Genomic DNA, 26,526 nt, shown 5'->3' with positions numbered 1-26,526 from the left:
TTTGAAAGCTGAAAGATGATGTTAACACTTCATAGCAATCAGCAGCCAGTGGAAGGTTCAGAGGATGATGTCATTCTGCTGCTGGGGGCGTCTGCTGAGCTGAAGGCTTTAAAAGAAGCAGAGCTGGTCTGATGCACTCACTACTTTCTGACTTTTTGAAAGGTTTTCAATTAAAAACTCTGACAGGTTCCTTTCATTTGCTTTGTGAAATATTGTTATGCAGTTATACATTTCTCATCAGTTCATGTGTGTTTTTATATGAAAATGTTTGGTGTAAGTATTGTTCATTAAGCTGATTGTGACGGACCTTTGCATCATGATAAACTTCACAGAGGGCTCATACTTCATCCTTGGTGCCTACTTTGATGCCGGTCCTACAAAATACTTGTTTTTCTTGCTTCTCTTGTGTTTATATTCTTTAATAATTTGCACCAATGTCCTGCTGATTGTGGTTATCTGTGTGAACAGAAGCTTACATGAACCTATGTACATGTTTCTGTGCAGCCTGTTTGTGAATGAGCTGTATGGTAGTACAGGGCTGTTTCCGTTCCTCCTGCTTCAGATCCTCTCTGATGTTCACACTGTTTCTGCTCCTCTGTGCTTCCTGCAGATCTTCTCTCTGTACTCATATGGAAGTGTAGAGTTTTACAACTTAGCCATCATGTCTTATGACAGATATCTTGCCATCTGCTGTCCTCTGCAGTATAACACACGAATGACATCCAACACGGTTTCCGTGCTCGTCGCTGTGTCATGGATCTATGCTTTGTTGCTGGTTGCTGTGACAGTTTCTCTGAGCTCACCTCTGCAGCTGTGTGGAAACATCATTAACAAAGTGTACTGTGATAACTATGCCATTGTTAAACTGGCCTGTTCTGACACCACACTCAATAACATCTATGGACTGATCAGCACAGCATTCACCATTTTTCTGCCTCTCACTTTAATCTTTTTCACCTACATGAGGATCCTGAAAGTCTGTTTTTCTGGATCCAAACAGACGCGACAGAAAGCTGTCAGCACCTGCACGCCTCACCTCGCTTCTCTGCTCAACTTCTCTTTTGGTGCTTCCTTTGAAATATTGCAGAGCAGATTTAATATGAACACTGTACCAAACATTTTACGTATTTTGATATCACTGTACTGGCTTATATGTCAGCCGCTCTTTAATCCTGTGCTGTACGGGCTGAAAATGTCCAAAATCCGTGACATATGTAAAAGTTTACTCTACTGGAAAGTTTAGATCATTTAGCAGATGTATTAAACAAATGAGAATATTTAAAGACATTTCTTCACTGGATGCTGTTTCCTGTTAGGCTGCATTCAGTCTTCAGCCACTTAAACACTGTAAGAGAAAGCCTTTAATCATTCAGCAACACATAAGCAGCCACACGGTACCTTCCACATGTGTTCATGTAGGATGTCCAGATAAAATTGGTAAAAGCGACACCAACATGGTGGACCTTCTGTCACTGAATTCTTTGAGACACTCAAAAAAAACAAACAAACCAGATTTCAGCAATTTTTTAAAATTAGATTCAGCAACACTGAAAAAAAAGTCTGCCAAGAATGCTGGGTTTAACTTTTAAACGTTCCATCTTACTTTAGTAAATAACTTTGATGTAAAATGTTACATTTAATGAAATCTAGTTTGAGATGTTCTAAGAGAGGTGGAGTCTAAGACCCAACCTGACATATAGACACAGACTAACAGGCTGTCAGGGGTCGTGTGTGGATGCGAGGACGAGATGACCCAAACGCAGGACTCACGGTGCAGGATACAGAAGTTTATTATAGTGAGCGGATGAACAGAACATGAACAAATGCTGACTGGCTGGATGATTGAATGGCTGGCTGAATTGAAAACACACACGGGAACGACGGCAGTGACAACATCACATCAATGACAAGACGGTGAACTGAAGGAAACTGAGGACTTAAATACTCTGACTGATGAGGATGATAATGAGAGACCGGTGAGTACACAGCTGAACATAATCTGACACACAGGAAGTAGAACCAGAACTAAAGACACTGAGACTGAGGGCTGGCACGGTGAAGCGGGAAACATGAATGAGGAAAATAAACGGAACATGAACTAAAATGCTGGGTCAATGACCCAGGACCCCTGACACAGGCACACACAAACATAAACATGCGTTCCCACTCTCATGCACACATACCAATACTCAGGTCTCAACCAGCATGGAGACACACAGAAATGAACACTGTACACACACCCACACTCCCAGTACATATTCTATAACAGGTACCATCACCCCCAGAAGGGCAATCTGCCCCGAGACCCAGGAGATGTTTCTCTTTCACCTGGGGTGGAGACAAACAGACCGCCCCCCAGTCCTGCAGCAACAAGGAGGCCCACCATCCCAGACCCCAACCAGATGGCCAACTCCTCCTCCCGGCCCCCCGCCCCCAACAGGGAGCAGGGAACGGGGGTGTGAGAAGACCCCATACCTCACTCCACCCGCTCATATGTGGTGTTGATGCATGCTTTTCTAAAGTGTATTTGAATGGTGGTGCTAACAATCCTCTGCCAAATAGCATCTGGTAGCAGCATGGCCCCTCCCGGGAACCCTCAATGTCTACATGTATTTAAAATTAAGAGGTGGGCACCGGGGCCAGAAGTGAGGTTGAATAAACAGACTGTTAGTGAGCCCACCCACAAGGCCCTATATGTCGACCCAAATTTAGGCCGTTACAGATGCAGACTGCAGCCCCATAACCATCAGACGGCATCTGAGACTGAAGGGCTTCAAAAACAAAGAACTTCTTCTAAGGCCTCGACTCCCTGAACGCCACAGAACTGATCGTTTGGACCAAACAATGGGACGTTGAAAGGTGGGAGAAAGTTTTACTCTCTGGTGAGAACAAATGTAACCTTGATGGTCCTGATGGTTTCCAACGTTACTGGCATGACAAGCAGATCCCACCTGAGGTGGTTTCTATAACGATGGAGCTACTCATTGCTGAGTTCATGTTTGGATCTTTGATTTCTGTTTTCGGGGGTTTACAGGTTTTTTTTGGAGGTGTGGTCCTAAACTTTTGATCAGCTGTAAAACAGCCTGTTTCAGTTTAATTGATATTGGTGGTGATTTAAATGATTCATGACGATTGCGTCAAAGCACCATTCAGCGTCTCAATTCTCCCTGCTGTCCTCCAGGGTGTTGGAAATGATTAAGCCTATTTATTTAGTTATTCATCAATTGATTGGTATAATTTAGAATAGAATAGAATAGAATAATCCTTTAATTGTCCCACAAGGGGAAATTTGGTTGTAACAGCAGCCAAAAAGACACACATACAAACAAACAGTACACAGAACAGAAACATCCACAATTTTTCTTACATATTTACATTAAGGACAATGGTTACTATATACAGAGAGTACTGTACAGTTATTAAATTAAATAAAAATAACTACAGATAAGAGGCAAACCAGGTTGTAGTGCGAATCGGTTGATTAACTTATTGCAGTTACAGTGCTGATGTAAACATCTATGTTTGTTGGGAGCAGTTCTGATTGTACAGTCTGACAGCTGCAGGGAGGAAGGACCTGCGGAAACGCTCCTTCATGCATCGAGGATGCAGCAGTCTGTCACTGAAGCAGCTCTGCAGTTCAGCAACATTTCCATGCATGGGGTGGGAGACTCTGTCCATCAGAGATGTTATTTTGGCCAGAGTCCTTCTGTCTCCCACCACCTGCACTGGGTCCAGGGTGCATCCCAGAACAGAGCTGGCCTTCCTGATGAGTTTATCCAACCTCTTCCTCTCAGCTGCCGATAAACCGCTGCTCCAACATACAACACTGTAAAAAATGACAGATGCCACCACAGAGTCATAGAAGGTCTTTAAAAGCGCTCCCTGTACTCCAAATGACCTCAGCCGCCTCAGCAGGTAGAGTCTGCTCTGACCCTTCCTGTAAAGAGCATCAGTGTTGTGGCTCCAGTCCAGTTTATTATTCAGGTGAACACCCAGGTACCTATAAGAGTCCACTATCTCAATGTCCACTCCCTGGATGTTCACCGGTGTCAGTGTGGTGGGTCTGCGTCTCCTGAAGTCCACCACCAACTCCTTGGTTTTCCCGGCGTTGATCAGCAGGTGGTTCTGCTGACACCAGTCCACAAAGTCCAGAGTCCACTGTCTGTACTCCGAGTCGTCCTCACCTGTGATGAGGCCGACTATGGCAGAGTCGTCAGAGAACTTCTGTAGGTGGCAGCGTGGGGAGTTGATGGAGAAGTCTGCAGTGTAGAGGGTGAAGAGGAACGGTGCCAGCACAGATCCCTGTGGGGCCCCCGTACTGCAGACCAGCGTGTCAGAGACACAGCCCTGTGTCCTCACATACTGTGGACGTTCTGTGAGGTAGTCCAGTATCCACTGGGACATGTGGTGATCCACTCCTGATAGCTCCAGCTTGTCCCTCAGAAGTCGTGGCTGGATGGTGTTGAAAGCACTGGAGAAATCAAAGAACATGATCCTCACAGTGCTTCCAGGCTTCTCCAGGTGAGTCAGAGCTCGGTGCAGGAGGTAGATGATGGCGTCCTCCACCCTGATGCCAGGCTGGTAAGCAAACTGCAGCGGATCCAATGAAGACCTCACCAGGGGGCGCAGATGGTTTAGAACCAACCTCTCGAGGGTCTTCATCAGATGTGATGTCAGGGCTACCGGCCTGTAGCTGCTGAGGTCCTTGGGATGGGAGGTCTTTGGTACCGGTACCACACAGGAGGTCTTCCACAGCTGTGGTACTTTCCCCAGTGACAGGCTCAGGTTGAACAGATAACCTAGGATGCCACAGAGTTCATCTGCGCAGCACCTCAGGAGTCTGGAGCTGACGCCATCTGGACCTGCAGCCTTCCACACCTTGATCTTGCGAAGCTCGTTCCTCACTTGAAGTGCTGAGATAGAAAGAGTGGATTTTGGGGGAGGGGTGTGTATGTTGGAGTCCACAGAAGCTGGGGGTGGGTGTGATGACTGGGAGCTGGGAGGTGTGAATTTTTATTTATTTTTATTTAACCTTTATTTAACCAGGAATGTCCCATTGAGATTAAAAACCTCTTTTTCAAGGGAGTCCTGGCCAAGAGGCAGCACATTTCGAAACAAATACATACAAACAAACAAGATTAAAAATTACACAAAACAATTACACATTATTGAGGCAGTCTGTAGGCCTTTGAGTTTAGTTTTAAAAACATTTAAAGACAACAATTCAGTCAGTTTCCAGTCTTTCTGTAACAGGTTCCACGAAAAAAGGCGCAGAGTGGACAAAGGCTTTCTTACCCAACTCTGTGCGGACAAGGGGAACAGACAGCAGCAGCTGATCATTTGAACGCAAGGAGTAAGAACCACTATTTGTCCTTGTGACCAAAGTACAAATATAAGGAGGCAACAATCCAAGCATAGCTTTGTAAATAAAAGTGTACCAATGCCCCTGTCTTCTAATGGCCAAAGAAGGTCAATTTACTCTTAAGTACAAGTCACAATGATGGGTCAAATATCTACAATTGGTGATAAACCTCAAGGAAGCATGATACACCGTGTCCAACATTAGAAGGCATGAAGAAGAAGCGTTCATATACAGAATGTCACCATAATCTAACACAGATAAAAAAGTTGCAGTGACAAAACGTTTTTTTACTGCAAAAGAAAAACACTGTTTATTACGGAAAAAAAACGAAGTTTCAGCCTCAGTTTCTTTACAAGTCTCTCTATATGTGGTTTAAAGGTAAAGGAGTCATCTATCCAGACACCAAGGTATTTATATTCATGAACTATCTCTATGACATTTCCTTCAAGGGTGGACACCACTGGAATAGGCTCTGGGACCTTCTTCGACTTAGAAAACAACATTAGCTTAGTCTTGTCAGCATTGAGAACTAATTTTAGCTGGATAAGTGAATGCTGGAAAGCAACAAAGGCTTTCTGTAAGGTTTCAATGGCCTGAGTAAGAGATGATCCATAGCAGTAAATAACTGTATCGTCAGCATAAAAATGCAAATTTGTGTCTGAGACATTTTGACCCAAGTCATTGATATATAAAAGAAACAGAAGGGGACCCAAAACTGAGCCCTGTGGCACCCCCTTGTGGACAGCAACAAATTTAGAACAAAGACCTTCAAGTTTAATGCACTGGGTTCTATTATTCAGATAATTTGAGAACCACGCTATTGCATGTTCTGACAATCCAAGGCTGAGCAGTCTGTTTTTTAGGACAGCATGATCAACAGTGTCAAAAGCTTTTGAGAGGTCAATAAAGAGTGACGCACAGTACAATTTCTTATCAAGTGCCATAATAATAATATTTATCACTTTCATAGTGGCAGTGTTAGTACTGTGTTTTTTCCTGAAGCCTGACTGAAATTTAGAGACAATATCATTAGAGTACAAAAACTCCTTCAACTGGTCACAAACTAGAGATTCCATGATTTTGGATAAAACACACAAATTTGATACTGGCCTATAATTAGTCAACACCGATGGATCACCTCCTTTCAACAAAGGCAAGACAAAAGCTGATTTCCAAACCGATGGAATTTCTTTGGTTTTAATTGAAAAATTAAATAGAATTGAAAGTGGTTCTGCAATATAATCCGCTGCCAGCTTCAAAAAATAAGGTTCCATCAAGTCTGGACCAGGAGGTTTTCTGTGATCCAAAGCCTTTAAAGCTTTATGCACTTCATAAACACTAAAAGGTACAAAGTTAAAACGGTCTCCAGAAAACATAGAGAATTCTGGGCAAGAATTTGTTAAAAAAGTTTCTGCAGAATCAAACAAGGAACCCACTGATAAAAAGTGCTCATTAAAGCAATTCAAAATTTCAGTTTTATCATTAATTGAGACTGAATCTTTTACAACAAATTTAGGAAAGGTTTGAGTCATTTTATTGGCAGAAAAGGACTTGATTACTTTCCAAAATTTCTGTGGATCGTTGAGATTCTCAGTGGTGACAGACAAAAAGTATTCGGATTTGGCCTTTTTAATAAGAGAAGTGCATTTATTTCTAAGCTGTTTGAAAACAGACCAATCAGTGGAAGTATCTGTTTGCCTCGCCTTGTCCCATGCTCTATTACGCTTGTGTATGTTATCTGCGAGTGTCTGCGAAAACCAGGGATTTTCTCGACCTTTAATTCTAACTTTCCGTAAGGGGGCATGTTTATTAACAATTTCCATAAAGCTTTCCTTAAAATATGTCCAGGCTAACTCTACATCTGGTAATAGTCCGATTTTTTCCCAATTAACTACTGACAAATCATGATGAAAAGCCTGTTCATTGAATTGTTTAAGATTCCTTTTACACACTATGCGCGGCTTACATTTTGGAATTTTAGCATTTCTACAAACAGCAACAACACAGTGATCACTTAGGTCATTACAGAAGACACCAAGCGTGTGGTGAGAGGTGTGAAATCCTGAGATGAAGGACAGGCAGTCCCTGAAGATGAAGGAGATTGCAGCAGGGGGGACGATGCTGTGGGAGGGGTGGGTGGTTGATCAAACCTATTAAAATATTTATTAAAATAATTTGAAGCTTAGAAAAGTCTCTGGCGTCTGACATCACATACGCATTTCTATTCTGTCAGCTACCTTTCCATCCTCAGTGGCATCAAAAACTCGAAGTTTTAGTCCATAGTGAACACCATGTTTAAACTTAAGGGCATCAATAAGTGCACGTGGCACCAGGAAATCCTAGGCCAAAGATTGATGATTGATGTTATAATCATATCATCAGATCTGTGGCCAGATGTTCTGGATACTCGGGTGAAGAGAGAGGCTGAGGTGATTGCCACCTGCTGATGAATTGGATCAGGTGGTCAGGGAGGACGCTGGACAGACTTGGAGCTCCTGCATGTATAGTGAGAATCAGCTGGGAACACCTAGCAGAGGGCCTGGTCCGCAAAATCTTCCAGCTCTGGCAGATCTTCAGCAGCATTCCAAGGAATACTGGAGTACTCAGTACTCTTGCTGCAGCATTTTGGATTAACTGAAGGCTTTTCAGGGAATTTTTAGAGGCTATGCTGCTAGTGAGTCGGTTATGAGCTAAGCTAAGCTAGCAAAACCGAAAGACACAGTGAGCGAATACAAATTAGCGAGTGAGTACACACAGAGAGTGCTTCGGATGAAGCACGTGAAGATTATACTATGAAATAAGACGTTGTCCATGTTTGTTTTATTAAATTGCTCCGCAGATAAGCTACACAAAAAACCCACTGTGTGTTGGAACAGGAAGTGATACTCTGCCGCTGAGAGAGCCAACTCCAGGTCAAAGCTCCTGACAGTTGATCTAAACCCTTAAGATAACATGAACAGCAGTAAAAGTAAAACCTTGAATAAGCATTGAAGAGCTGTATATTAGTTAAATGTGGTTATTGCTAAAGCATATTCATAGAAATGATCAGTTGGCCTGCTGGGGTGTTTATGCAAAAGGAGCTCTGAGGAAAAAGCAGAGTTGTTTTGCTCAGCCATGAAATCATCCTGGTGTTTGATTCCTGAACATTTCATCTCTTTCTCCTGGATGAAGGTAAACCGGTTCCTCTGGAGAAATTAACGGTGATTTTCAGATTGTTTCTGAAAATTACAATTTGACTGTCATTTTGCAGAAGATAAGACATTTCTACACTCAGTGAAAGTAAGGGTCAAAGGTCATTGAACCACAGAGGTTGTTGTCTAAAGTGAGGTGTGCTGGCTGCAACAATTTGTGCATTTCACCTATAAAGGTTTTACCTTCAAATTTTTTTAAATCTCCTACATCTGACCTTAGATCAGCTGTGACAGCCAGCTGCGTCTGACGCCTCTGACTCTGTGATGTCTGTCAGCACTTATAAGCTCTGCCCACCTCCTCTTTCATGACATGAAGTATGTGCATTCACAACCTGAGCAGACTGTTGGTTTTATTGTTTAGTTTTTATGGGTTGTTTAATTTAACTTTTATACCTTTGCATTCTTAATTTTGCCCTGAGACACAGAGGTAACAAATGTTGAAATAAAAAATTATAAAACAAACAAACAAAAGAAAAAAAGGTGAACTGCAATAATGCTAAGAATTTGTAATGGTATTGAAATGTTGTGAGGGGACTTGTGCAGCTGCTGCTGTTTGCACCAGCTGATCCTGAGCATGTGCTGCCATGACGCCCCAGAAGGGCCAGGCGTTAAAGCCTCTGTGAGTGTCTGTGCTTTGCTGAGCTGAGGATGTTTTCAGTTCTGTGAGGAAGGAGCACAGAACCCATGACTGACTGTCTGCCACCTTGTCTCCCTCTCCTGATTAGACGCTTCAACCTCAGTCCAAAAAGCAGAGTATTTTCAGTGTTTTTTGCAGGTCCTGTTGATGTCTAACCAAAGAGAGATGATGTAGTAGTTGTTTTATGTTTTGAAGTTAGAAATAACATTATATGATATAGACTTCAGACTTTGCAGAAAAATGAACGAGCCCTATCTATGGCAGTAATGAAGTACACAGAAAAATAAAATAAATAAAGTTAGACACATTTATAGCTTTCATTCTTTTTTAATCTAACTCAATATTGTTTTAACTTTTGAATAAAGCAAACATTTACATATGTCACGGATTTTGGACATTTTCAGCCCGTACAGCACAGGATTAAAGAGCGGCTGACATATAAGCCAGTACAGTGATATCAAAATACGCAGTACATTTGGTAGATTGTTCATATTAAATCTGCTCTGTAGTATTTCAAAGCAGCCGCTGCAAGAGAAGTTGAGCAGAGAAGCGAGGTGAGGCGTGCAGGTGCTGACAGCTTTCTGTCGCGTCTGTTTGGATCCAGAAAAACAGACTTTCAGGATCCTCATGTAGGTGAAAAAGATTAAAGTGAGAGGAAGAAACGCTGTAAATGCTGTGCTGATCAGTCCATAGATGTTATTGGGTGTGGTGTCAGAACAGGCCAGTTTAACAATGGCATAGTTATCACAGTACACTTTGTTAATGATGTTCCCACACAGCTGCAGAGGTGAGCTCAGAGAAACTGTCACAGCAACCAGCAACAAAGCATAGATCCATGACACAGCGACGAGCACGGAAACCGTGTTGGATGTCATTCGTGTGTTATACTGCAGAGGACAACAGATGGCAAGATATCTGTCATAAGACATGATGGCTAAGGTCAAAAATTCCACACCGACATACGAGTACAGAGAGAAGATCTGCAGGAAGCACAGAGGAGCAGAAACAGTGTGAACATCAGAGAGGATCTGAAGCAGGAGGAACGGAAACAGCCCTGTACTACCATACAGCTCATTCACAAACAGGCTGCACAGAAACATGTACATAGGTTCATGTAAGCTTCTGTTCACACAGATAACCACAATCAGCAGGACATTGGTGCAAATTATTAAAGAATATAAACACAAGAGAAGCAAGAAAAACAAGTATTTTGTAGGACCGGCATCAAAGTAGGCACCAAGGATGAAGTATGAGCCCTCTGTGAAGTTGATCATGATGCTCTAATTGTTCATCAAACAGTCTTAACACTAATTTTGTTACATATATGAAGGTTAATTAACACAATTCACGAGCATCAAGACAACAAATTAAATGCAGATGAATCATATTTAGTCACTGACATCAAAAACATTATATTCAACATATAAAATCCTTCCTCAATCAAATATGTTTGTGTGAAACAAGGTGGCAGCATGTAAATCATACACACTCATACATACACCCTCAGACTTGGCTGAAGCCCTGCTTCTTTTAAACCATTCAGCTCAGCAGATGTCACAGCAGCAGACTGATCTCATTATGAAAACTCCTGATTGGCTGCATGAGTCAGAGGAAACCTGACAGGACCTGCAGGACAAAGATCATATGTGTCGTGACAGGTTTCCTATATGACAGTGGGCCTTTAAAAGAGTTATAAACTTCAATCAAAATTTGGTCTAGTTACTGTTTATAATAAGTTCATGTGTACTTGTGTGTTTTCAGAGTTCTGCAGCAAACACTGCTCCACTTTAGATGACAGCAGACTAACAGCTCTTCAACAACTTGTAACAGCGGTCTGGCGAGGAAGGAGCGGCTAGCAGGTCTAGCAGGCATGTGGTGTGGAGGTTAGCCGGACAACTCAGAGGCCAGTCAGTTAAATAGAACAACAGACCTTTATTTGTCGTTAGCAGAGCGAGAACATACAAGCCAGGTCTCCACGGCTCTAGTCTGTCCATACATACATGTGCCGGGGTTAAGGGACTGCCGGGGCTATACCATAATAAGGGTTACAAACTGAGGTGTTACGTCCCTCTGCAGCCCCTAATCATCTCAATGTGTTCAGCTGGTGCTAATTGGCCACACCTAGTCAGGTGTGGAAAAAAGCATACCTGAGGCAAGCTTCCCAGGGAGCTCACTTGTTTTTGCCTTGGTGGCACCAGTCATTTTAGCCAACCTGGTATTCCATTTTAAGCTAAAACCTCTTCTCACCCACAATCTGGTGTTCATCTCCTTTTATGTTGCGGCTTTGAGCCGGGTCGTAACATAAGTGGGGGCTCGTCCGGGATTGTTTGGACATTTTAGTGGAGACTGAATATCAGTTTTTTGTATTGCTTTTAAGTGGGTGAGTGACGGTGTTCACTGTAATTGAGCAAACTCTCTTTAGGTAGTGTGTTTCAGCTGGGTGGCTGTGCTGCCCTTCCATTGAAGCACTTGTTTGTTGTTTTGCTTTGTTGTTTTAGTTTATTGTGTTTGGTGGGTATCCTGGGTGGGGGTACGCTTCAGAGTTTGGTAGGAGACTATATCTCTGGTCTGCTGCCTGCTCTCGAGTTCGCGTTTAAAGTTGCCTCGAGCCCGGTACACCACTGAAGACTAGACAGGTCAAGTTTTGTTTTTAGCGTTTTAGGCTGGGAGTTGCACATAGTAAATCAGTGGCACCAAACTTGGCAGGAGGTTTGAGACCATTCATTAATTATGGTCTGTAGCTGAGAGGGGGTAGGCTGTTTTTAAGTTGGCATTGTGTGTACACCATGTGTGTGCATATGTCAGTGTTGATGGATGCTAATGAGATCCTCGTGTGGTGAGTGTTTTGTGCTGTGACCTTTAGTGTTGTGGGGAATATGGCTACTTTTGTTGGATCACTTGTGAGTGTTGCTGGCCAGGTGATGGCAATAACACTGAGGGGTGCTGAGCCGCCCTTGATGTGATCATCGTGTGGCCATAGCTCTCCATTTTGTGGTTGGTCACTAGTGTGCTTGCTTTACTGAACTTTTTGGATTAAAGTAACTTGTTGTGGTATAGGGCCACTTGTATGTGACTGTTTGTGTGGTGGAGACAACAGATCACTTAGTTGTGATTATTTGTTGCTACTTTTGGTTTTGTGTTGTAGCAGGTCAGGTAATCATTTTGGGTTTGTGACTGTTGTGCTCCTTTGAGTTGGTCACATGTTACTTTTTGTGTGTGTTCAGTGTGGCAACTTCAAATCCTCATGCCCATCCATGTTTACAGATGCCAACAATAATGTGAACACTGTGCTTCTGTTAGCTTTTACTTTTATTTCAGGTTTGTGGGTCAAGGACCTGAAGGCTTCAGAGGGGATTTTAATAAATTTAGGGGTCCTAGAGGAACCCTTTTGAGGGAGGAGGTGTTACGTCCCTCTGCAGCCCCTAATCATCTCAATGTGTTCAGCTGGTGCTAATTGGCCACACCTAGTCAGGTGTGGATAAAAGCATACCTGAGGCAAGCTTCCCAGGGAGCTCACTTGTTTTTGCCTTGGTGGCACCAGCCATTTTAGCCAACCTGGTATTCCATTTTAAGATAAAACCTCTTCTCACCCACAATCTGGTGTTCATCTCCTTTTATGTTGCGGCTTTTGAGCCGGGTCGTAACAAAATTTAAAGCATGTGAACCCACCACCCATAATCACCCACCTTTTAAATCGCGACTGAAAACCCACTTATTCAATCTAGCTTTCCCTAGTTAGTGTCTGTGTCCTGCAAATGTTCTTTTATGTAGTTTTAATCATTTTATTTTATCACTGAATAATCTCTTAGTCGAGTTGTGTTTTGTATTTTCTTTTACATATTTATACTGCGCTGCGGCCAGTGTTGGGAAGGTTACTTTTAAAATGTATTCCACTACAGATTACAGATTACATGCCCCAAAATGTATTTTGTAACGTATTCCGTTACGTTACTCAATGAGGGTAACGTATTCTGAATACTTTGGATTACTTAATATATTATCATGCTTTTTACAACTACGTGAATGTACTATTGCTGTGTGATTTATTACTGTTACTGAAGGTCCGCCGCTCCGAACCGTAGTAAAGGGACCTCTGGCTAATACGTCGGGTTTGTGTCGGGCTCGTAGCCGAAAACTAGCTTTACTTTGTTGTCTGGGTCAACTTTGCTTGCCAGAGACAGAGAGAGGCGTTGAAAGGCTGCTCCAACAGAACTTATTGTTTCCGGAGGAAAACACGAACACAGTGTACAGTCGAGTCTTAATAGCTTGTCTTTCTGAAAGTGCTGTAACTAAGTTTAAGAATATAATCCACCCACTGTTATCATCTTCAATGCCCTGTACCAACATAGAGCAGGGCAGCTACCTGAACGCTACTCCAACAGAGGTCGATTATCTTGTTAATAATTTTACCTCCTCACTACGTACGACTCTGGATACTGTAGCTCCAGTGAAAACTAAAGTCTCAAATCAGAAGTACCTGACTCCGTGGTATAATTCTCAAACACGTAGCCTAAAGCAGATAACTCGTAAGCTGGAGAGGAAATGGCGTGTCACAAATTTAGAGGATCATCATTTAGCCTGGAGAAATAGTTTGTTGCTTTATAAGAAAGCCCTCCGCAAAGCCAGAACATCTTACTATTCGTCACTGATTGAAGAAAATAAGAACAACCCCAGGTTTCTCTTCAGCACTGTAGCCAGGCTGACAAAAAGTCAGAGCTCTACTGAGCCAACAATCCCTTTAACGTTAACTAGTAATGACTTCATGAACTTCTTCAGAAATAAAATTTTTATCATTAGAGAAAAAATTACCAATAATCATCCCACAGATGTAATATTATCTACAGCTACTTTTAGTACCATTGATGTTAAGTTAGAGTCTTTTTCTCCAATTGATCTTTCTGAGTTAACTTCAATAATTACTTCCTCTAAACCATCAACGTGTCTTTTAGACCCCATTCCTACAAAACTGCTCAAAGAAGTCCTGCCATTAATTAATTCTTCAATCTTAAATATGATCAATCTATCTCTAATAATCGGCTATGTACCACAGGCCTTCAAGGTGGCTGTAGTTAAACCTTTACTCAAAAAGCCATCTCTAGACCCAGCTGTCTTAGCTAATTGTAGGCCAATCTCCAACCTTCCTTTCATATCAAAAATCCTTGAAAGAGTAGTTGTCAAACAGCTAACAGATCATCTGCAGAGGAATGGCTTATTTGAAGAGTTTCAGTCAGGTTTCAGAGCTCATCACAGCACAGAAACAGCTTTAGTGAAGGTTACAAATGATCTTCTTATGGCCTCTGACAGTGGACTCATCTCTGTGCTTGTCCTGCTAGACCTTAGTGCTGCGTTCGATACTGTTGACCATAATATCTTATTAGAGCGATTAGAACATGCTGTAGGTATTACAGGTACTGCACTGCAGTGGTTTGTATCATATCTATCTAATAGACTCCAATTTGTTCAAGTAAATGGAGAGTCCTCTTCACCCACTAAGGTCAATTATGGTGTTCCACAGGGTTCAGTGCTAGGACCAATTCTATTTACATTATACATGCTTCCCCTAGGCAGCATCATTAGAAGACATAGCATAAATTTTCACTGCTATGCAGATGATACGCAGCTCTATCTATCCATGAAGCCAGGTAACACACACCAATTAGTTAAACTGCAGGAATGTCTTAAAGACATAAAGACCTGGATGGCCGCTAACTTCCTGCTTCTTAATTCAGATAAAACTGAGGTTATTGTACTTGGTCCTGAAAATCTTAGAAATATGGCATCTAAGCAGATCCTTACTATGGATGGCATTACCTTGGCCTCCAGTAATGCTGTGAGGAACCTTGGAGTCATTTTTGACCAGGACATGTCCTTCAAGGCACATATTAAACAAATATGTAAGACCGCTTTCTTCCATTTGCGCAACATCTCTAAAATTAGAAATATCCTGTCTCAGAGTGATGCTGAAAAACTAGTTCATGCCTTCATTACTTCCAGGCTGGACTACTGTAATTCGTTATTATCAGGATGTCCTAAAAACTCGCTGAAAAGTCTTCAGTTAATCCAAAATGCTGCAGCAAGAGTACTGACAGGGACTAGAAAGAGAGAGCATATTTCTCCTGTATTGGCTTCCCTTCATTGGCTTCCTGTTAAATCCAGAATTGAATTCAAAATCCTGCTCCTCACTTACAAGGTCTTAAATAATCAGGCCCCATCTTATCTTAATGACCTTGTAGTACCATATCACCCTATTAGAGCACTTCGCTCTCGCTCTGCAGGCTTACTTGCTGTTCCTAGAGTATTTAAAAGTAGAATGGGAGGGAGAGCCTTCAGTTTTCAGGCCCCTCTTCTGTGGAACCAGCTTCCAGTTTGGATTCAGGAGACAGACACTATCTCTACTTTTAAGATTAGGCTTAAAACTTTCCTTTTTGCTAAAGCATATAGTTAGGGCTGGACCAGGTGACCCTGAATCCTCCCTTAGTTATGCTGCAATAGACGTAGGCTGCCGGGGATTCCCATGATGCATTGAGTTTTTCCTTTCCAGTCACCTTCTCACTCACTATGTGTTAATAGACCTCTCTGCATCGAATCATGTCTGTTATTAATCTCTGTCTCTCGTCCACAGCATGTCTTTCATCCTGTTTTCCTTCTTTCACCCCAACCGGTCGCAGCAGATGGCCGCCCCTCCCTGAGCCTGGTTCTGCCGGAGGTTTCTTCCTGTTAAAAGGGAGTTTTTCCTTCCCACTGTCGCCAAAGTGCTTGCTCATAGGGGGTCATATGATATGATTGTTGGGTTTTTCTCTGTATTTATTATTGTGCGATCTACTGTACAATATAAAGCGCCTTGAGGCGACTTTTGTTGTGATTTGGCGCTGTATAAATAAAATTGAATTGAATTGAATTGAATTGAATTGAACTTACTTACAAATGGGCTCGTCAGGCACTCTTCTTGGCTGCAGTGGTTATTATTATATTTACATGCTTCCAGCTCCCGTTTTTGCTCGATGACAACTCGTACTTTTCCTTTTTCTCCCTCCCTCGCGCTCACAGACACATAACGAGTATGGCAGTCCATTCTCCCTGCAGCACGGACTACACTGCCCATGAGGCTACATTCTTTAGGGCTATGCCTGTAGCATTCTGCCTTTTAGCTTAGCACAACAACAACAACAAAAAGGCGCTCTGTCACCCAGGAAACACACAGTCGCAGAGAGAGCGCTTGTCACCCTGTAACCATGGTAACCGTAACACTGCCACCTGCAACAACAGAACATAGCTGTCAAACAAAACCCAAACAGTCCTGCGTCAATATGAAACAGGAAAGTACCGCCGTGTAATCCATTTATTTCAACAAAGTAACTGTATTCTAAATACCACCTTTTTAAACGGTAACTGTAACGGAATACAGTTACTCATATTTTGTATTTTAAATACGTAACGGCAGTACATGTATTCCGTTACTCCCCAACACTGGCTGCGGCTAATTAGTGCTCTCCACCTGTAGGTGTGGTGTACCACCTGATGGTAATTTATTGTATTATTGTGAAGCACTTTGGTGTACCGCTGGTTTTAAATGTGCTATACAAATAAAGTTGTATTGTATTCCAAGTCATCAACATACAAACCAAAATCATTTACAAAAGCAAAATTCGTTAAATCTTCATTTAACTTTGATTTTCATGTCATTACAGCAATGGGCCCGACACCTCATACTCCCGTAGCACCCTTTGCAGGATATTCTGAGCGCCACGATCCAATACCTTCTACAGTCTACAAAAATGGTGGGCAAGCTTCTACGCGACCTCAAATATCTCTGAGAGAATAAAGAGCTGGTCCAACAGTCTGCAACCAGGGTGAAAACCACATTGTTCGCCTTGAATCAGAGCTTTGGCTAATGGACAGATGCTGGAAAAGACCTTCCCAGGCTGAGGAGTCTGATCCCTCTGTAGTTGGAGAACATCCTCCAGCCCCTACAACATCCAGGAACTCAGCTGAAGTCAGCAACACCCCACCCTCACTATCCACCGTGTGAGTAGAGCGCCACTTTTCCGTTCTGATTCACCTGACGGTTTGGCAGAATCATTTTGAAGCAGACCAAAAGTCTTGTTTTGTGGCATTACCAAACTCCTCCTTCAGCCTAGTTTTTGCTTCGGCTACTGTTCAAGTGCATTCTGCTTGGCCTGGTACCTGTCAGTCCTACAAATATCTAGGACTGCTTTCTTCCATTTGTGCAACATCTCTAAAATTAGAAATATCCCGTCTCAGAGTGATGCTGAAAAACTAGTTCATGCATTTATTACTTCCAGGCTGGACTACTGTAATTCAGTATTATCAGGAAGTCCTAAAAACTCTCTGAAAAGCCTTCAGTTAATCCAAAATGCTGCAGCAAGAGTCCTGACAGGGACTAGAAAGAGAGAGCAGATTTCTCCTGTATTGGCTTCCCTTCATTGGCTTCCTGTTAAATCCAGAATTCAAAATCCTGCTCCTCACATACAAGGTCTTAACCCTTTAAGACCTACCATAGAACCAAGTCTGCCAGAGCTTATCTTTATATTTTTGCATGCTGTAGTGCCATTTTTGGGAGCATTTCAAATCAAAAATAAACTATCAAAATCAAATGCATCAAAAGAAACTATTTCCAGCAGTGCAATTTAAGTTCTAAGCATCCCAGAAACTATATAGAAAAGCATAAAGCCAAATATGACTTTTAAAAACACCAGTATAGGCTTATAAGGCCCTCAAGGTAGAAAACTACATTTTCTGTGAAAATGACGTCACTTCCGGTTTCGGCCAGGTAATGGCGGACATATGATAGTTCACGCTGACATCTATTCCAACCTAGGAAGTGTTGCAAACAGTGTTTCTGGAATATAATGTTTTTGTTGCTGCAAGCGCTTTTTATGCAATTTTTGCAAAGCTATATGTGGAAGGAAACCGTGACCTAGGACAAGCTAATGGCATAACATGTAAGTACAACTCCTCCGGTTTCATATGAAAAAAAAATTATTGCGCTACCTTACGTGGTTCCAGTTCTACAGAGATTTAAAAATAGTTACGCAAAACTGGTTTTAAAGGGTTAAATAATCAGACCCCATCTTATCTTAATGACCTTGTAGTACCATATCACCCTATTAGAGCACTTTGCTCTCACACTGCAGGCTTACTTGTTGTTCCTAGAGTATTTAAAAGTAGAATGGCATCAGATGTCTTAAACGTACCTACTTAATGCTGTGATCGAGCTTCAGTCAGCGTTGGATCATTGAACTTAGCTCGTTAGTATAGTCGCTAACGTGTTTAGTATTCTTTTGCCCTCTTTGAATTACTTTCTCACCTTTTCGTCTTTTGCACTAGGATTTGGAGGTGAATGAACGAAAGATGGTGTGGCTACGTCCAGATGCCTTTCTGACCGCTCCGTACAGACTATGCACTTTTTTAGTTGTTTACTTATTTATTGTTTTGTTTTACATTCCCAAATCTTCTGGTTTTATAGTTTACGACAGCAGATTGCTTCTCAACATCGGTAACAAGTTTGCATATGTATTCTCGGACACTTTTAAAGCCGACCGGTCCTGGCTGTGACGGCCAGTGGGCTGGCCTTGTGTTTTGCTTTTTCTGTTACCTGTTTCTTGCAGGTAGGTGGAGCTGATCCAATTACAGATGCAGCACACCTGAGGAGGCCAGTCCCAGTGCATATAAAGACACCTTGACTGAACCAGCACTCTCTCTGGCTCTTGCGCTCTCTGTCTGGCACCCATCATGTTCATTTGGAAGTTTCAGTTATGGCTGTTATGTCCTTTAAAATGTGTTTAAGTTGCTTTACCTTATTTTCATTAAATATGTCTTACAGCCTTTAAAAGCCTGTGTGTGGTCTCCCACTTGTTTGTCATTTCCTATGAGCCGGGTTGTGACATGGCCGACTGAGATACTACGTGGCACGGACAACAACAATGGACAGGATGCTCGCCCGAGGTGAAGAACAAAGAAGCACCAGGGAAAATGCGCTGTCATCCGAAACAGAATGAGACAGCAAGCGCACTGCACACCCCTGCCCAGTATCCTGCTGGCCAACGTACAATCGCTGGAAAATAAGCTGGACAACCTAAGAGCAAGAGTCACCTTCCAACGAGACGTGAGGGACTGCAACATTCTGTGCTTCGCTGAGACATGGCTGACCCCCCACCGTGCCGGACCGTGCCGTAACTCCGTCGGATTCATTCTCAGTGCTCCGCGTGGACAGAACGAGACAGTCAGACAGAGTCGAACAAAACCAAAGGTGGAGGAGTGTGTCTCATGGTAAACAGAAAGTGGTGCGACGCCAGGAGAATTTTTACTCTCTCCAGCGGCAGCTCGCCCTATCTGGAATACCTGAGCATTAAGTGTTGCCCTTTTTACATGCCCAGTGGTCTACATCCCCAAGCGCACACAGGTACCTCAGTGTCCCAGGAGACTTTAACAAAGCAAACCTCGGACAAGCCATGCCGAACCTTTATCAACATGTTATGTGCCCGACTTGAGGGATAGAATCTTGGACCACTGCTACACGCCATACAAGCAGGGCTGCAAAGCTGTTTCACACCCGGCTTTCGGGAAGTCTGACCACAACGCCATCTTCCTCATTCCTCAGCAGAGATGGGCAGTAATGTGTTACAAGTAACACGTTACAAGTAATGCGTTACTGTAATCCGATTACTTTTTTCAAATAACGACTAAAGTAAGGGATTACTATCGCAAGAAATGTAATTAGATTACTGTTACTTTTCCGTAAGCACGCTGCGTTACTGCATTACTAAACCGTAATTTTGTTTGCGAGAGTGTCTCATGACAATGATGTAACCGTGTGCGACGTTCCTGGTAACAGATGTGTGCAGCTCAACAATGGAAAGGCTGGGTTTAAGTCAACCCTGCTGCTAAGACAGAAACTGTTACTGAAAGCAACCACACAGACACCACAGTAGTTTAACTTGTAAGGGGAGCGTCAAGGAGAGCAGTGCTGCCACTTGCCTGTTTGATGTTCAGTAATGACGCTTTTTTCTTGATTTCTTGCAAGCTTTGTTTACTATGTAACTGAGCAGACATTACATGCAAGCAGCTCGACTCCTGGGGGCGGGCCTAGCGTTAGACACTTCTCACTGCGTGCATGCACAGTGTACTACTTGGAACAGGTATATGAAACCAGCATTAATGAGCAATACTAGTTAGATGTTCTACATCGCCTATCCAAGCAAGTCCAAACCTGACTTCACCCTTTGGTCCTTTTATTGACAACTGTGGTTACACACAGTTCAGTTAACCACGTGATGGTTAAGGCAAGCGTATGTGTGAGCGAAGTGTGTGTGTGTGGGAGACACTTCCAGTCACCATTTATGATGTGACCCTTTAACGAACCAACATGCACAAAGCATGTAAAAAAAAAAAAAAAAAAAAAAAAAAAAGCAGAAGTGAGCGTCTTGCTAAACTATAAACACAGGAACTTGTAGCTGGCTATGCTTGTTGTGGAAAATTACAAAAAATTATAAAGCTTAAAATAAATCTTCTTTTCGTCTAGCTCTTTCTGCACAATGACAACCATATTAGGACACATAGAAGCAATCGTCATGTGGCTTTGCACAAATGACAATCTCAAAACAATCAACTCTAACAGATAATATGTCGAGTGTGGAAGAGAGTACAACCATGCAGCGTTTAAAGCGTGGAAGTATTGACCGTACTTTGAGTTAGATTCCGTAAAAAGTGAGAAAAAAATTAGTGTCCGCTGTTCACTGCATGGGAAGCAAACTTCTTTTTACAGCAAAAACTCTCCCTAAACATCTGAGTGAGCAGCGAGCACGCTGCCACGGGAATGTGACATTCATAGAGAAACCCGCGGATCCTCCCACTGACATGACCGCTGTGGTGCCTGGAAAACCTCCACCTGCACCACTCCTGCTAAACAGGTGACAATAGATTTGAGAGCAACAGGACTCAGTGCTCCTGAGTCTTCGATTTTATTTATTTTCTGCTGTGTTTTACTTGCATCTACAGTGGAACCCCGACTTACGAATACATTTAACGAAAAATTCAAGTTACAAAGGCACTGAACGGCAATATTTCTGCCCGTGTTACGGCAAAATGTCTGTGTAACGAAATCCGCTGGCTCTGATTGGCTGAGCCTACAATGCCCACAATGCCTTCCGAATCATGTGACAACCCCTTGGCTTTCGTAATTGCGCTTCGCTGTTCCACTTGAACGACGTATTGTTGTTCTAGTTAGCAATTAGCCTATAGCCTATCGTTCAGCATCGCCTCACTCAAAAGGCGCGATGTGTGCTTCGACTTACGAAAATTTCCGACTCACGAAAGACCCTCGGGAACGAATTAATTTCGTAAATCGGGGTTTCACTGTATTTGAAACAGTGAGTGTAAACACAAAACATTATTTTATTTTATATGCTGGAATATGCAGAAAATAAGTTTAAATGTTAAACAAATTTCTTTCAGTCAGAGAATGTTGCATATAATTTAATTTTTGCTTAATGGAATGTGCATGAAGTTAAAAGATTAAAACTCATAAAACAAATTTTAAAAAGAGACTTTTCCATTTGATTACATTTTATATGATGGATTATGCAGAAAAAATAGAATTGGGCTGAACGATCTGTTGCTTTATTAGGGTGTGTATTATGTTCAGGGTGTGTATCATGTTTTTAAAAAGTAACTAACTAAGTAATCAGGTAACTAATTACTTTTGAAGTAATCAGTAAAGAAATGGGATTACTTTTTTGGAGAGGTAATCAGTAATTAGTTACTGATTACGTTTTCCAAGCAACTTGACCAAAACTGTTCCTGAGTATAAACAAAACATATGGAGGGATGAAGTAACCACGAAAGAGGTGATACGCTGGTCTGCCCAATCAGACGCTATGCTACAGGATGCGCTCAACAACATAGACTGGGACATGTTCAGGTCATGCCCAGTCGACATCAACGAGTTTAGGGAAGTAGCAGTAAACTTCGTTAACATGCTAGCAGAGGAGATCATCCCCATTTTGAGAGTCAAGATATTCCCAAATCAGAAACCATGGGTGGACAGATAGAACATCCCCTCTTCCATCCCAAACACCACAGATCTGCTTCAGTTTGCCTACCGACCCAAAAGATCCACAAAGGATGCCATCGGCCACGTCCTGCACACCACCCTCAGCCACGTGGACAAGAAACAGGGTAACTATGTGAGAATGCTGTTTGTTGATTACAGCTCAGCATTTAACACAAAAGTGCCCTGCAGACTGTTCACAAAGCTGAGGGATCTTGGACTCAACAGCCGTCGAGGGTGTTGAGGGTGGGTAGGTGTGTCTCCCCGACAGCACCACCATGAACTTGGGAGTGCCACAAGGGTGTGTACAGGGGTCCTCTACAGCCTCTACACTTCAGATTGTGTGGTCACCCACGGCTCCAACACCATTGTGAAGTTTGCTGATGACACAGTGGTGCTGGGTGCCATCTCCAACAACGATGAGGCGTAGGTTACTGGCCTGGTAGCCTGGCTGCCCCTGAGTGGATCCGGGGCAGGCGGGGGGGCTTGGGGTTCGGGGGTGCTTCGTCTCCGTGATGGGGCTCTGGCTGGGCCTTGGGGGCTTCGGTCCTCGTCGGTGTGTCGCCGAGGCTGTGGGCGGGTGGGCGCACAGGGGCTCAGCCCTGGCGCAGGGGGGCTCAGCCCTGGCGCAGGGGGCCTCTGGTGCATCGGCCTAACTGGGGGGCTCTTCAACTGGCAGGGAGGTTGTTCCATCCTTGCAGAAGTCCACTCTGCAGGTGGGGGAGAGACATAGGAGAGGTGGAGAATAAACCTAACCTGGGTGTCTGTTGTCTTGTGTAGTCTGGGAGATGATTGAATGTTGGGGTGGGTACAGTTTCCTCTGCGGTGGGGTGGGGTGGGCTTCCCCGGGTCCTGTGGGGCTTGGCGGTGCTGCTACCGTAGGCCCCGGTCTGGATGGGCCTGGGCTCCCTTGCCTTGGTGGGTACCAGAGGACGGGGGTGCCTACTGGGGTCAGCGGGGGAGCTGACCCTAGGGAGGGGCATCTTGCCCCTCCCTTCTTTTCCTCCCCATCCCCGGCTGCCTCCCTCTTCCCGCTCCACCACACCCACCCACACAGGTAGGGCCTTGGGGTGCGGGTGTGTCACCAGTGTGCAGGGGAGGCATTCCCCCCCCTCTGTCCCCTTCTGGCCACCTGTGCCTCAATTTTATTCCACAACGTAGACATCCACATTCCTCACACTCTCATAACACACACATATACATAGGGCCTTGAGGGTGACCACGTTAACGGCGTCCAGTGGACGGTCTGTGTATTCAACCTTACCTCTGGCACCGGTGCCCACCTCTCAATTTTAAATCCATGTAGACATTGAGGGTTCTCGGGAGGGGCCGTGCTAACACCTGCTGCTCTCCGGCAGCAGCACCATGCCCTCCCTTGTTTTAAATGCACTTTAGAACAACACGCAGCAACACTACACATGAGCGGGAGGAGGGAGGTATGGGGTCTTCACACACCCCCGTTCTCTACTAGCCATCGGGGCAGGGGGCTGGGAGAAGGTGTTGGCTGTCCGATTGGCCTCCCTGCTTCTGCGAGGCCTGGGGCGGTCTGCTTGCCTCCACCCCGGGGGAAAGGGTCACATCTCTTGGGTCTGGGTGCCGTTTCCCCCTCTGGGGGTGAGGGTACCTGGACCCGGGGTATAGAGTATGTTTGGGGAGTGTGATTGTGTGTACATGTCCATGTATGTCTATTACTAAGTTGGGTGAGTGCTGAGTGTTTGTATATGTGTGCATGAGGGTGGGAATGCATGTTTGTGTCTGTGTGTGCCTGTTTGTCTGTGTCTATATGTCAGGTCGGGTCTTAGACTCCACCTCTCTGGGAACACCCAGGCCCTCCAAAGTGTGGAGGCCTATCTCCCCTCACCACACTCCCTGCCAGTGACTGATGCCCTCAGGGGTTGGTGCATTGGTGGTTCTTGGTGTCCGGGGCTGGGCGCTCAGGTATGCACCAGCTCACTCCCGGTGGCTACTTGGCGGGGCCTGGTGCCTGTCGCTCGGTCAGGCCTCCGGCCTCGGGGTTTGTGGCTCGGTTCACTCTGGCACAGCTGGCTGCCGGCAGAGCCGGCGGGCACGCCAGTGCAGCCCCCTCTGGCTTCTGCTCCGTGGCTACTGGGTGACCCCTCGTCTGGGGATCTCCTCAGCCCTTCCCAGGAGGGTGGCACGGATGCCCCTCCGGTGGTCCACCTTGGGCTCTCGCACTCTGGGGCCTCTGGATGTCTGAAGCCTGGATCTTCTCCATGCCTGCTTCATGCCCTGGGGGACGGGGCTATGACCCTCTACACCCTCTAGCAGACCGTTACATGGAGAAACCTTTTGTATACAAGCGCGCTGATCCACACGGGTGTGCACACGGGTGTTCACTGTTCGTAGACATAAACTACACCTTTCTTAGCTGCTACTTCAAAGCACATTGTGCGCTGTCTGTGCTGCACAACAACATTCAATATTTAGTATTTACTGCTGTTCACACTTAGCTAGATTAACGGGATGGTGTTGTGTTTAGTATGTTGCTTTGTTTTTTTTTTGCTTGTTTTCTCTTTTTCTCTCAACAGGTGATCCAGGAGATTTTTTTTTCTTTTTCTCCTTGTCTTTGTAAGTGCCCTTTCTCACTGTCCCTCTTCCCTTCTGTTTTTCTTTTCGTTCCTCTCTTTCCTATCCCCCAGTCATGTCTGTCTCATCTGTAACAACTGAAAATAAAATAAATAATAACAACAAAGGTTGATCAAATGGACTAATACGGCAATGCCATGATGATCCATTTGGCAAAATAAATCCATTTGGTATCCTTGTTGGTCTTCAGACAACAATTCTGACGGCTAAAGATCCAAATGGGACAGACATAAAAAAAAAAACAAAAAAAACAACGATGAGGCGGCCTACATGGGTGAAGTGAAGAATCTGGCATCGTGGTGTCGGGACAACCATCTTCAGCTGAACGTCGGCAAGACCAAGGAGCTGGTGATGGACTTCAGAAGGAGTCAGCACAGAGACTATAAGTCCATTATCATCAACGGAGCTCCAGTGGAGAGGGTGCAGTCCTCCAAGTATCTCGGTGTCCACATCTCCTCAGACCTGACATGGTCTGCCCACATTTAGGTGCAGTCCAAAAAGGCTAGGCAGCGCCTGTACCACCTACGACAACTGAGGAGTTCAGGGTCTCTCCAGAGATCCTCAGGACTTTCTATGCAGGCGCTGTGGAGAGCATCCTCACACAGAACATCTCATCCTGGTTTGGGAACAGCTGTGTTGATGACAAAAAGCTCTTCAGAGAGTGATCCATACAGCAGAACGCTGCTGCAGATTTTTCCAGATTGTTTTACTTTATTTTATTTACTTAATGTATCTAATTCACTTACTTATTGCACATAATGTCCTCTTTTGTATCTAATTCACTTACTGTATATGATATTCTCTTTTGCACAGTTGAGGACACATTTCACTGCGTGTTGTACTCGCATTACTATGCATGTGACAAATAAAGAATCTTGGAGAGGAGAACACGGGAGCTGTACCGTGGGCGGGGAATTAACGTTTGGGAGTTGCTGTCTTCATGTCACCGTCACACACTGTTGAGAGCTGGGAGAATTCACTGCGCCACTGTGTGAAGATTGTGAACTGTTTTAACTTCCTTTCAATGTAAATAAATTCACTATCTCATTTCAAAAGGAGACTTGCATTCGAGTCTGCTCCCTCTACACCCAGAGACCCCATGATGCACTGAGTGTTAATCTCGAATTATTATTCATATCTGGCTCCACAGTGTATCCTTTTGTCATCTGCTCACCCCAACCGGTCATGGCAGATGACTATAACTTACTTGTTACTTTATATTTTATTGTATTATTATGATATTTATATTATATTATAAAGTAATATATATATATATATACATGAATGGAGAAGTACCAAGGGCTCAGAGATGAGCTGAGAAGATGTGGAGGGTGAAGGTAACGCTGGTCCCAGTGGTGATCGGAGCAGTTGGTGCAGTGACTCCCAAGCTGGGCAAGTGGATCCAGCAGATCCGAGCAACAACAGCCTAGATCACTGTCGAAATTGGCGCAGTCCTAGGAACAGCTAAGATAATCAAAATCCAAAGTCCAACTTTAGGAACCCAATGAAGTGTACAGTTAAAATATTGTGCAGGACTCTCACGCTCCCTGGCCTCTGGTAGAGGACCCGAGTTTAAAGGATAGACCGCCTGCAGGGGCGAGAGGGATTGTTTTACATATATTACATATATCACCAAAAGACTATTTTTTCTATACATCTG

The 26,526-nt window shown here is 43.9% G+C and overlaps 2 protein-coding genes across 2 annotated transcripts; one reads left to right on the top strand and one right to left on the bottom strand.

The window, feature by feature from the left end:
- The first annotated feature begins 316 nt into the window (after positions 1 to 316).
- LOC134641820 (olfactory receptor 10J5-like) lies at positions 317 to 1,243 on the top strand. Its single transcript, XM_063494422.1, has one exon. The coding sequence runs from the start codon at positions 317 to 319 to the stop codon at positions 1,241 to 1,243; it is 927 nt and encodes a 308-aa protein (XP_063350492.1).
- Positions 1,244 to 9,522: 8,279 nt separating this feature from the next.
- Positions 9,523 to 10,464, bottom strand: LOC134640753 (olfactory receptor 4B13-like). The gene has a single exon (XM_063492651.1). It carries the CDS (start codon positions 10,462 to 10,464, stop codon positions 9,523 to 9,525), a length of 942 nt encoding a protein of 313 aa, XP_063348721.1.
- Positions 10,465 to 26,526: the final 16,062 nt, after the last annotated feature.

The sequence above is a fragment of the Pelmatolapia mariae genome, linkage group LG14 (assembly GCF_036321145.2).
Source record: "Pelmatolapia mariae isolate MD_Pm_ZW linkage group LG14, Pm_UMD_F_2, whole genome shotgun sequence".
NCBI lineage: Eukaryota > Metazoa > Chordata > Actinopteri > Cichliformes > Cichlidae > Pelmatolapia > Pelmatolapia mariae.
The sequence above is the reverse complement of the archived record's forward strand: the minus strand, read 5'-3'. Positions and strand labels throughout refer to the sequence as shown.

Excerpts from the sequence above, each read along its gene's own strand:
- LOC134641820 (XM_063494422.1), top strand. The coding sequence starts at position 317 with ATGATAAACTTCACAGAGGGCTCATACTTCATCCTTGGTGCCTACTTT.
- LOC134640753 (XM_063492651.1), bottom strand. The coding sequence starts at position 10,464 with ATGATCAACTTCACAGAGGGCTCATACTTCATCCTTGGTGCCTACTTT.